The 13184-nt window shown below is 41.3% G+C and overlaps 1 protein-coding gene across 1 annotated transcript in view; it reads left to right on the plus strand.

The window, feature by feature from the left end:
* The window catches only part of kif1aa (kinesin family member 1Aa), a 237111-nt gene that overhangs the window by 111385 nt on the left and 112542 nt on the right, over positions 1–13184 (plus strand). The window contains 1 exon segment of the mRNA XM_034180686.1: positions 5773–6096. Coding sequence (XP_034036577.1) covers positions 5773–6096 — 324 coding nt within the window.

Below are 13184 nucleotides of genomic sequence, written 5' to 3' on the forward strand. Positions count from 1 at the left end.
AGAGCACCCGCAAACTGATCCGGGAAAACTACTGAAGTCTGCTGCCGCCTTCCCGGCGCGTTACGTCTATGCTACCGCCTGGGTCCGTGATGTTTGGCCAGAGACTACTGTTGTGTGTCGGACGCAGCTCGGAGAACCGACCAGCGTTTGAAGGACCCAGTATGAAATAAGCAGTGCACAGTACAAAGGCTAACTGAATTTAATACATTACAGTGATACAAAAATCACAAAGTGCGGTCTGGCATGGTGCGCTCCCAGCAGCGCTAACGGTCCGGAGCCAGAAGCTGTTCGGACCCAAGGACCCCGCCGACACCCCCCAGGTGGCCGCAACAAACCAAGTCTGTGAAAGAAGGAACCATTATGTGAGTCCACACTCTACACACAGAGAGAACACTTAAAAGGTGTACAAACAGCAAACACTTCCTGGCTTGATTACTAATCAGCTTCCCAACCTGCAGGCATGGAACATCCAGTTCACCAAACTCCACTGCAGTGGAAGCCGATACATGACTAACATACAGCTCAATATAATAAAGGTGTGAGGGACACCACATTTACTGACTGTATAAATGTTAGTCACAAAATCTAACGTACCTCAGGAAGTGTGCTGACGAGCGTGAGACCTCACCCCCTCCTCTTTCACAGACCGTGCATCAAACCCTGGACGTTCTCTGCATCCACTGATGATGAGATGGCTCCCGAGACGACGATCTCACCCGTCTGGTCACAAGGTTGAGTCTCTGGCAAATACACACTGTATACTCCAGTCTTAAATGCCACCATGTTCCAATCCATATAGATGCACCACAGCTGTGAGTCCTGACGAGCCGCAGGTGATCAGGGTGAGGTCCTGATAACCTCAGCAACACAGCCACTCAGTCCCAAATGCAAGCCACCTGGAAGGAAAAACAAAAGACAGAAACAAAAAGGCAGCCAGGCCCCCCAGCCATACAACATTTATCTAATAGATTACAATTTGTTCATGTAAATGGAAAATCTTCTTCACAGACTAAGGTTAATTATGGAGTTCCACAAGGTTCTGTGCTAGGACCAATTTTATTCACTTTATACATGCTTCCCTTAGGCAGTATTATTAGACGGCATTGCTTAAATTTTCATTGTTACGCAGATGATACCCAGCTTTATCTATCCATGAAGCCAGAGGGCACACACCAATTAGCTAAACTGCAGGATTGTCTTACAGACATAAAGACATGGATGACCTCTAATTTCCTGCTTTTAAACTCAGATAAAACTGAAGTTATTGTACTTGGCCCCACAAATCTTAGAAACATGGTGTCTAACCAGATCCTTACTCTGGATGGCATTACCCTGACCTCTAGTAATACTGTGAGAAATCTTGGAGTCATTTTTGATCAGGATATGTCATTCAAAGCGCATATTAAACAAATATGTAAGACTGCTTTTTTGCATTTACGCAATATCTCTAAAATTAGAAAGGTCTTGTCTCAGAGTGATGCTGAAAAACTAATTCATGCATTTATTTCCTCTAGGCTGGACTATTGTAATTCATTATTATCAGGTTGTCCTAAAAGTTCCCTGAAAAGCCTTCAGTTAATTCAAAATGCTGCAGCTAGAGTACTGACGGGGACTAGAAGGAGAGAGCATATCTCACCCATATTGGCCTCTCTTCATTGGCTTCCTGTTAATTCTAGAATAGAATTTAAAATTCTTCTTCTTACTTATAAGGTTTTGAATAATCAGGTCCCATCTTATCTTAGGGACCTCATAGTACCATATCACCCCAATAGAGCACTTCGCTCTCAGACTGCAGGCTTACTTGTAGTTCCTAGGGTTTGTAAGAGTAGAATGGGAGGCAGAGCCTTCAGCTTTCAGGCTCCTCTCTTGTGGAACCAGCTCCCAATTCGGATCAGGGAGACAGACACCCTCTCTACTTTTAAGATTAGGCTTAAAACTTTCCTTTTTGCTAAAGCTTATAGTTAGGGCTGGATCAGGTGACCCTGAACCATCCCTTAGTTATGCTGCTATAGACTTAGACTGCTGGGGGGTTCCCATGATGCACTGAGTGTTTCTTTCTCTTTTTGCTCTGTATGCACCACTCTGCATTTAATCATTAGTGATTGATCTCTGCTCCCCTCCACAGCATGTCTTTTTCCTGGTTCTCTCCCTCAGCCCCAACCAGTCCCAGCAGAAGACTGCCCCTCCCTGAGCCTGGTTCTGCTGGAGGTTTCTTCCTGTTAAAAGGGAGTTTTTCCTTCCCACTGTCGCCAAGTGCTTGCTCACAGGGGGTCGTTTTGACCGTTGGGGTTTTTACGTAATTATTGTATGGCCTTGCCTTATAATATAAAGCACCTTGGGGCAACTGTTTGTTGTGATTTGGCGCTATATAAATGAAATTGATTGATTGATTAATTGAACTATCTTCTTTTCTGTCTTACCACACATTGAATTAACATTACGGGGTCTTAATGTAGTGTGAGTGTGTCAGGCATAATGCCTGTGTCCACTGCCCATCAAGAAGAGCATCAGAGCTGTGGAAGGTGGGTCAACATGGAAGGGGCACCATTTCATCTTGCTGAGCCCCCCCACACTCACACACACACATTCATGGTTTCAGGAGGCCGTGGTCTCCCTTAGTCTGGTCAAAATAACTCTTTCCCTTGTTGTGTCACTCATGAAAGAGTTGTTTATTTATTTTAATTATTTATTTATTTAAGAGTTGTTTGTTTAATATGTCTATTTTGACATGCACACAACACAGGTCTTCCTGTCCTCCAGTCCCCCACACTGGACAGACTCACATAATTCTATTTTCTTTTTCAAACTCCATCAGGGATTTGATCTCAGTAAAGAAAGCAGCAGATCCACACAACATTGTGCGCTTTTTAGTGCGGCTTCTTTCTCCCCCTTAGACCACATTCAACAACAAGGCCTTGTGGTTTGTGCACAATATGCAGAAACTCCTCATTCTCTTTTAGGGCTTTTGAAACAGTGAAACTTAAAAAAATTCTGTTGTTGCTTTCCTCATCTTAGTACACAAGTGATCAGCATGCACAGAAAGTTCCCTCTGTGGAGAATAGACTGATAGGACATTATTGCCCTGCTGCTTTATGTATTCTATCCTGTTTTCCCCCATCTCTCAATTAGAATGTTGTTTTTTTTTTTTTTTTTTTTTTAAATCAAAGCATTTCCATTACTAATTAAAAAAAGGTCTTCAGAAAATATTTTTCCAAAAAATATGTCTTGAAGAAGTCTGATAATTAGGGTTGTCCAGTACTGTAAATATAAGTAAGCCAATATCGTATCATCGTAATATTGAATAAAATATCCTTAAAATTCAGGGGTGCCAGTAATTCTGAACAGGACTGTAAATATTATGTTTTATGAATCAGCAGCCTGAGTTGATCTGTTACCGTGGCCATATTGTGCATGAGGACAGCTGATTTGTCATAACTGTAGAACTCAGTGTGAAGTCATCTGCAGCACATTTTGTTTTGAAGTGTAATGCTCTTCATACAGTGTATGCTGTGAATCTTTGACTTACTACTGCTTAAGGTCCGAACTAAAAATTGTTAAAATTTCACCATTTATCAATCAGTATATACAGTGGTCATAAATTCGCAGAGTTGTGCCTATAAGATTTAAGCAGTATAATAGTTTTCTGTATTTTCATAAGTATGTAACTCAGTGTACTTTCAAATTTCACTTTTCTGTTCCTGTTTTGTACTGTATAATGATAAACTGCATCTTTTGGGATTTCTTGAAGGTTGTACGAAGGTTTTCAATACATAGTATCTAATCTTGTAGTTTTAACTCAAAGGATGAATTGAAAATCTGTCCAAATGAAAACATTGCATTCTTACTGATAGACCAGCATTACAAATGACAAAAATAAGCTATTGAACATTTCTTCAGCCCTCCTTCTCAGGGCACCCATGATTCTTTCTCTCTGTTTCTAATCTCCACACTATTTGTTGTCTCTCTGATGGATGCAGTCACACATCTGTAATTACATAACACTCTATTATAATATTATTTAACACCTACAAGATTAAGAAAAATCTAAATAATTATAATTTCTTCTTAGTTACAGTATGATTCTTGTTCATACTTTAGGTATTACTGGTTGTTTGTAATAAGACAGTCACCTCTGATGAAATTTATTTCCTCTGACCAACTAGACATTAGCAATCAAACAAAGTTGTATATTTTTGGCTTTTGAATAGGGTGTGACTACAGTTATGATGCCAGGAAAACACGGCACGGTCACATCACGTCATGCAACAGTCACACATATGTGCATCAACAGGCAGCGTTTCAGTTGTGTTTGTGATGAATCACTGCTCAGTTGGTCCGTATTATTTGTCTTATAAAATTTTCTACATTCTGTGTCCTACGACAGTTTTACGTCTGTGTTCAGTTTGAATTTTCCTGATGTGTGTCTGTGTTTTTTAACTGCCATTTGCCCAACAGCACCTCTCTGAAAGTAGCTCGCGTGGAACGTTTTAATATATAAACTTAAAAATATGTGTGTAGACTTAATGTCAATATTGTTCTTTTGTCCTGATATACCATTGTCTTAATATAATACAGATCATGAGTCACAGAACTCTATGTGCAGCTGTAGTCGGAAGGAGAAAGTGAGCTCTCATAACCAGACAGCTGTCATGTGACTTTTTTAATAACGTCAATGTTTTTTAATGTATATTTTTTATGGGTGTGAGCTATTTCCCATTCGTAGAAAAGCCAGTAAAAGGTGTTAATTATTTAATGGATCTGGTATGATATCAAACCATTTTTCTGTCTATTTAGCTGTGTGCCACCAGCAGTGTTCAAGGCAGGCTTGTGTCAGTGCACTTTAACAATCAACTTGTCCAAGTCCAGCAATTGCTCCAGAGGCTGTATTGTTGGTGTGAATAGTGATGCAGACGGCCAAGGGCGCTTCTTTTGTGACCGCAATGCAGATGCCGTGCACGCGCAACATGTGCGCGATGCATTCATAATACACTTGTAATCATGCCTTGATAATCGCAATGCGTCGGATTCATTTCCTCACTACATGCGTTATACAACCGTGATTGTTCATCATATATTTGCTATACATTATTAATATATCCGTAATTCGTACTGGGACGTTTGTCATTTTTGGCCATTTTTGTTGCAGATGACAACGAACGCCTGTAATTTGTGTACTCAGTTCATGCGCAATTAATCCTCTCCCCAGTGGGACAGGACCCTAAGAATGAATAAATCAGTAAATAAAGAAATAGTTGCTCTCTCCTTCCACCTCAACAATAACACAATAAATGCTCAGTTGCTTTACTGCTGTTGTGAAATTTGTTTGTGCTGGATTGCTGACACAACCACATAATGGAATGGAGTCTTCTGTAATGTTTCTTGAAGATTTCTGTCACACTGTCTGTTGTGAACAGTCAGTACAACAATGTGAATGTATTTGACCAGTAAACATTAGCCACCCCAGTTCCTGTGACAGCTGTTTGCAGAAGGATGCCGGTGATTCATGTACAGAGAGAGATACATGCACCATCCACACAGACCCAGCAAGGACAGCTGAATGATTCTCACAGCCCCAGTGGCATGCCTTCTTCTCTGTCTGTGCTATAAGTTCCAAACTATAATCTGAATTAAATTAGTTTAAGAACAGCCCACACAGCCTGAGTGGGTGTGAGGTTTCTTTCTCCTTGCGGCCCACTTCCCTTCTTGTTTGAACGAGTGTGTGCTTTATCTTTTCTTGTACTAATCTAACTCCAATGTCTCTGGCTGTACCAGAAACCCCCTTTTCAAGGCATGCATGAGCGAGCGCATGAGTGACCCCACCCCATCCCCGACCCTCTCCAACTCTGAAATTACTGAGCTGGCTGAATCGCAGCGGGAGGGTCGAGGGGAGGAGGAGGAATTGGAGGACTTGGAGGATCTGGATGATGATATCTTTTTGGACGACCCGTGCTTGGAGCTCGGGGGAGAGGAGGAGGATGATGATGATGATGATGATGATGGTGATGATGATGATGATGAGGGCGAACTCTGCCAAGGCTCCAGCGAAGGCCAGGATCCCTTTTACGACCGCTCACCATTATTCAGTGTAGTGGGAAGGTTGGTGAGGTTTCGGAGCATGCTGGTACAGGAAACTAGCTCTTTCACGCTGAGATGCAGGGTTTGTTTCTGATGATCAATATATGCACTGATAAAGTGACATAATACATCTATACATACTGTCACTAATGTTGTACTCCACAAAGATGAACACAAGATTTTTGTGGACTTATGGCTTAATAAATATTTTCCATGTCCGTACCATGAATACTTGCAAAAACAAAACAAAAAAAAGTTAATAATCTATGATGTGGCTGCAACATAGAGACATTGAGGGAAAGATCTGTTTTCTTCGGTAGAAAGATGAGAAACAATTTAATCACAGTGTATGTTTGGGGTGTAAACAATAACAAAACCCACAGTCCAGATCGGATCACAGTTTAACAAAAATGGAGCCAGATAACACTTTGCTTTCCATTTTTAATACAACCCCAATTCCATTGAAGTTGGGGCGTTGTGTAAAATGTGAATAAAAACAGAATACAATGATTTGCAAATCCCCTTCAACCTATATTCAGTTGAATACACCACAAAGACAAGATATTTAATGTTCAAACTGATAAACTTTATTGTTTTTATGCAAATATTTGCTCATTTTGAAATGGATGCCTGTAACATGTTTCAAAAAAGCTGGGGCAGCGGTGTGTGTTTACCACTTTGGTAAATCACCTTTCCTTCTAACAACACTCAATAAGTGTTTGGGAACTGAGGACACTAATTGTGAGTATCATGATTGGGTATAAAAGGAGCATCCCCAAAAGGCTCAGCCGTTCACAAGCAAAGATGGGGTGAGGATCACCACTTTGTGAACAGCTGCATGAAAAAATAGTCCAACAGTTTAAGAACAATGTTTCTTAACATTCAATTGCAAGGAATTTAGGGATTCCATCATCTACAGTCCATAATATAATCAGAAGATTCAGATAATCTGGAGAACTTTCTACACATAAGCAGCAAGGCCAAAAGCCAACATTGAATGCCCGTGACCTTCGATCCCTCAGGCAGCACTGGATTAAAAACCAACATCATTGTGTGAAGGATCTTACCATGTGGGCTCAGGAACACTTCAGAAAACCATTGTCAATTAACAGAATTCTATATCTACAAGTGCAAGATAAAACTCTACCATGCAAAGTGAAAGCCATACATCAACAACTTCCAGAAACACCACCGCCTTTGCTGGGCCCAAGCTCATTTGAAGGGGAATTTACAAATTGAAGTTGAAGGGGATTTGCAAATCATTGTATTCTGTTTTTATTTACATTTTACACAACGTCCCAACTTCATTGGAATTGGGGTGGTAAAAAATTCAACAACAATGAAACAAGTAATTTTTGCCTGTGGCCCTGAATGTAAATGAGGTGTGAATGTTTAAATATTTTAAGTTGCATTAAAATTAGTGAATACAAAATGGTCTTTATCAAAATAATAAAGAAGGAAAACAAATCAGATCTAAGTTTACAATGACTGTTTTGTTCCTGTGGTCATTATGGGGTCTTGTGAGTAGATTTTTGAGGGAAAACATGAATTAACTCCATTTTGGAATAAGGCTGTAAAAATGTGGAGAAAAAAATGACATGCTGTGAATACTTTCTGGATGCACTGTGTGTGTGTGTGTGTGTGTGTGTGTGTGTGTGTGTGTGTGTGTGTGTGTGTGTGTGTGTGTGTGTGTGTGTGTGTGTGTGTGTGTGTGTGTTTTGTTTTGTTGTTTGTTTTTTTGTTTTTTTTTGGTTTACCCATTTTGTAAACCCCTTCCCACTAAATACTGACTTAAATTTTGAACGTCTCCACTCTTTGAGTGTGTCTTCACTCTCTCATGTAAATTATGTGTCATATGAGTGAAGGACCAACTGCAGTAGACATGGTCTTCATGGGTTATCGTTTGCCTACTGCACTTTATCTTTAATCTCATCAAGCAAGATTGTTGCTTTGCTTTTGTGTTTGCTCCCCCCTTCTTTTGCAGCCTTCAATGGATCAATTCATACCACTCGTAGCAATGGAAATTCAAGCAATGCTGTGATCAACCAATGCTTGATGTGTGTTTCTCACTCATTTGAAATTGTGGCTTTCAATGAAGTCCACTGGGTCACAAAAGCACTGACATTTCTTGTGGAGTATATTCAGGTCTGATGTGCATGGCACAGTAACTCACAGTGAGAAGTTCTCACTGTGCTGTGAGACCTACATAAGTATGAAAAGAATGTTGAACAAAACAACAAGTATTTCAGGCTGACTCAAAATCTCAAGATGAAAGAGCTGGTTTCACCTGCAGCTGTCTCTTTTAGGCATGCCAGAGCACAAGTCTTCATTTTGACTTTTTTTTTTTTGTTTGACACTTTTTCATTGAATACACTGATAATGCAGAAGTTTCTGTTTTGCACAAATTAGCACTTTGACTCAGGAGGGGCTCTTTGATTTCTTATGTCATTTCTTGGTGTAGCACACAATATGTCAAGCTGTTGGCAGTTTTTCTTGAAGTTGAGTCATGTTTTGTATCAACATTTGTTTCATTTGCTTTTGATTTGTTTGAGTTGAAAAGTGAAAAGCAGTTTTTGTTCACTGCAGTTGTTTTACTGTCCTGAGCATGCCTTCTTTGCACCTCACCAATCTTGTCGTAAGCTTTTCTCTTTTTTTCACCCCTCACTGTTGAATGTCTACCCCTATTGGCTTGTAAAATCATGGTCCTTGACTGCAAGATCGCATGTTGTAGCAAAATATATTTTTAAAAACATCCAAAAAAGTGAAATGCCTTGAAAGACGTTCCGGCTTGTATATGGTCTTGACAAAAAGGCAATTATTCTGCCACATTTCCAAAGTTGTTTCTAATGTTTGCACTTAGTAATTCCCTTAAGAGCTCCGTCACACTCAGATGATGGGTATGAATACCGCATTGCATCCTGAAAATTTTGATGAATGCAGTGCGGACGTAGTCAGAATGGAAAAATATTGGCACTTTGTCCTGATGATATCCCTGCCATGTTCTCACAGCGTCTTAACACGTTTGACTAATTTCTTACCTTGTACATGATCACGCACATAACACATCCAATTCATTGTGACAACATTCTTACTATGAACACTCACATTGCACTACATGTGTACCATATTCTCATGCCTTCCATCCTGTCATTATTAATACTGCACCACATGCTGTGCGTTTTCGTTTGTTCTGCAAGTTTTCTTGTCTACGTGTAAGTTTAACATTAAACTACAGTCAGAAAAACAGCTCTCTTGCCAAACGTGCCTGTCTCCACTTAACTACACACTCATGCATGTGTGCACATGCAAACCTTGATTGTACCAGGAGGTGGGGGAGAATTTTTATTTTTTTTTTTGGCTGAGTTTCAGCACCACGGACAGCGACCAACACATTTCTTAAAGCAGTCCACAGACTGCTGCTGGGAGAGCTTGTTCATGACCATACAGTTATATATAGTGAAGCTAGAGGGCGGACTGACACCTTGTCATGAGCCGTCAGGGAGCATGCACTGCCATTACCAAAGAGGGCAAAAAGGTGCACAGTTCAAAGTTCAGTGCTACAAGTGACATTGTGTGATCATGCTGTCGTGTTTTCAGACGGGAAATATCACCCAAAGTGCCGTAATCATGTGCCTTCAATGACTTTTGCAACTGCCGGAATCCAGGAATTAACATTTGCTCAATGAGGATAGATAGATACATACATACATACATACCTACAACCCCAATTCCAATGAAGTTTGGACATTGTGTAAAATGTAAATAAAAACAATACAATGATTTGCAAATCCTCTTCAATCTATATTCAATTGAATACACAACAAAGACATGATATTTAATGTTCAAACTGATAAACTTTATTGTTTTTGTGTAAATATTTGCTCATTTTGAAATGGATGCCTGCAACACGTTTCAAAAAAGCTGGGACAGTGGTATGTTTACCACTGTGTTACATCACCTTTCCTTCTAACAACACTCAATAAGCGTTTGAGAACTGAGGACACTAATTGTTGAAGGTTTGGAGGTGGAATTCTTTCCCATTCTTGCTTGATGTACGACTTCAGTTGTTCAACAGTCCGGGGTCTCCGTTGTTGTATTTTTCGCTTCATAATGTGCCACACATTTTCAATGGGCGACAGGTCTGGACTGCAGGCAGGCCAATCTAGTACCTGCACTCTTTTACTACGAAGCCACGCTGTTGTAACACGTGCAGAATGTGGCTTGGCATTGTCTTGCTGAAATAAGCAGGGACGTCCCTGAAAAAGACGTTGCTTGGATGGCAGCATGTGTTGCTCCAAAACCTGGATGTAACTTTCAGCATTGATGGTGCCATCACAGATGTTTAAGTTGCCCATACCATGGGCACTAACACACCCCCATACCATCACAGATCCTGGCTTTTGAACTTCGCGCTGGTAACAATCTGGATGGTTTTTTCTTATTTTGTACGGAGGACACGACATCTATGATTTCCAAAAATAATTTAAAACGTGGACTCATCAGACCACAGCACACTTTTCCACTTTGCGTCTGTCCATTTCATTTGAGCTCGGGCTCAGAGAAGGCGGCTGCGTTTCTGGATGTTGTTGATGTATGACTTTCGCTTTGCATGGTATAGTTTTAACTTGCACGTGTAGATGTAGCGACGAACTGTGTTAACTGACAATGGTTTTCTGAAGTGTTCCTGAGCCCACACGGTAAGATCCTTTACACAATGATCTTGGATTTTAATGCAGTGCTGCCTGAGGGATCGAAGGCTACAGGCATTCAATGTTAGTTTTCGGCCTTGTCGCTTACGTGTAGAAAGTTCTTCAGATTCTCTGAATCTTCTAATTATATTATGGACTGTAGATGATGGAATCCCTAAATTCCTTGCAATTGACTGTTGAGAAACATTGTTCTTAAACTGTTGGGCCATTTTTTCACACAGTTGTTCACAAAGTGGTGATCCTTGCCCCATCTTTGCTTGTGAACGGCTGAGCCTTTTGAGGATGGTCCTTTTATACCCAATCATGACACTCACCTGTTTCCAATTAGGTGTTCTTTGAGCATTCATCAACTTTCCCAGTCTTTTGTTGCCCTGTTCCAACTGTTTTGAAATGTGCTGCAGGCATCCATTTCAAAATGAGCAAATATTTGAACAAAAACAATATAGGTTGAAGATGATTTGCAAATCATTGTATTCTGTTTTTATTTACATTTTACGCAACATCCCAACTTCATTGGAATTGGGGTTGTACATACATACATACATACAGACATATGTACTGTACATACAATAATCATGCCCCTTAGGGGAAATTAATCTGCCCAAGAGCATGCATACATACACAATGCGACCATTCAATAAAATGCCAATAAATAAAACAAACATAAAACACATTATAAGTAAAAATACATTAACAAGAGGCATTACACAGTCTCATGGCGGCCGGGACAAATAAACTTCTATACCTCTCAGTCTTGCATCTCATGGAGAGGAGTCTGTCACTGCGGTTGCTTTTCTGAGCAACCACAGTGTCGTGCAGAGGATGAGATATGTTGTTAATAATAAAATTAATAATACACCTCATCCTGCACTCCACCAGTTCACCCACAGAGACCGCCTCCCTCCCCATCACTGACACGCACTTCCTGACAAATTTGTGCAGTCTGTTACTGTCCCTGACAGACATGCTGTTCCCCCAACACACAACAAACAAAACAGCGCTGACCACAACAGATTGATAAAACAGGAAAAGCATATCATTACAGACATCCAAGGATTTCAATCTTCTGAGGAAGAACAGTCTGCCTTGTCCCCTTTTATATGCTGCATTTACCTGCATCAACCAGTCCATTCTATTGTCAATGTGGACTCCAAGGTACTTGTACTTGGGGACCACCTCACTGCCCACATTGTCTATATTGGCTGGTAGGTGTTGTGCTTTTCTCCTGCCAAAGTCAACAATCATTTCCTTTGTTTTGCTGGTGTTCAGCACCAGCCTATTGCACCTGCTTCAGTTGGTGGTCTCTCAGCTAACTGCCGTATACTCCATCTCGTCCCCTCCCCTCAGCAGTGCGCTGTTATATCCACATCTACTGGTCTGGTGTGTCCAGCCGGCGCCGTGCTCGTGTCCGGCCCGACACGCGTGTCTTGTGGATGGTGCGCCGCAGGACAAACACCGTGTCATGTGGAGAACAGAGCTCATGTGGGTGACGTGACATTCAGATCACCTGCTGCGTGTTATGATCTGACGGTCCATTGTCACCCGGGACAGCCTGTCAATGTGCGTGCTGTGCACGCACTCACCGCAGCCCGTCACAACAGGGATATATGTTTTTATGTATGTCCACATGAAGACAGCAAGCAGACACATGTGGACAGTGGATAGTTGAAAGTTCATGTCCATCCAAACACGGTACGTGTTTCCCAGCTGTGACGTCCAGAACCAGAGTTCCAACAGCAGCTGCTGTGGGCAGACACACCCCGTCAGTCCAGTGCACATACCAACACACCATCTGTACAGCCACATATCAGCAGCTCATACAAGTGTGCTATATGCCGGGAGGAGCTCCCACCAAGGACATAGTGCCAAAATCAGGACCTAAACCCTGAGCTGGGGCCAAGCATGACAGAAATGTGGAAGTTTTCAACTTGAACCGGCGAGACGCTGCCGCCTCGAAGCGCAGATCGCCGTCAGGCGCCGTGGGCCGTCCTTACAGCGACACTACCAGACCAAAATCTCTCATCAGCCGTTAAAATTTTTACCGAAAACCAGCTGAATTTATCGAATGGTGTCCACTCAGTTGTGCCTTACAGTTTTGAAAAAATTTTTATCAAACAAAGCAGCAGTCTCTGAGCCATTCCTAAACAATGAAAAAATCGACGAGAGGGTGGGCCACTCCTCACTCAAAGACTGCCCACAGGCGAATGACGTAACCGACAGGCGTGAAAAAACTTTTGCATGCCCACAAGGGTTCAAGCATGTCTGATGTAATCACACGTGAATCAAATCCATATGGTTTTTGAAAAAAATAATAAGGTCGGATACTTTTCTAATAGACCTCGTACAGTCCGCATAAGCCCATCGTAGTGATTGCCCTCGGTTACTTCCGCACTCACTCAA

The sequence above is a fragment of the Thalassophryne amazonica genome, chromosome 10 (genome assembly GCF_902500255.1).
Source record: "Thalassophryne amazonica chromosome 10, fThaAma1.1, whole genome shotgun sequence".
Lineage (NCBI taxonomy): Eukaryota > Metazoa > Chordata > Actinopteri > Batrachoidiformes > Batrachoididae > Thalassophryne > Thalassophryne amazonica.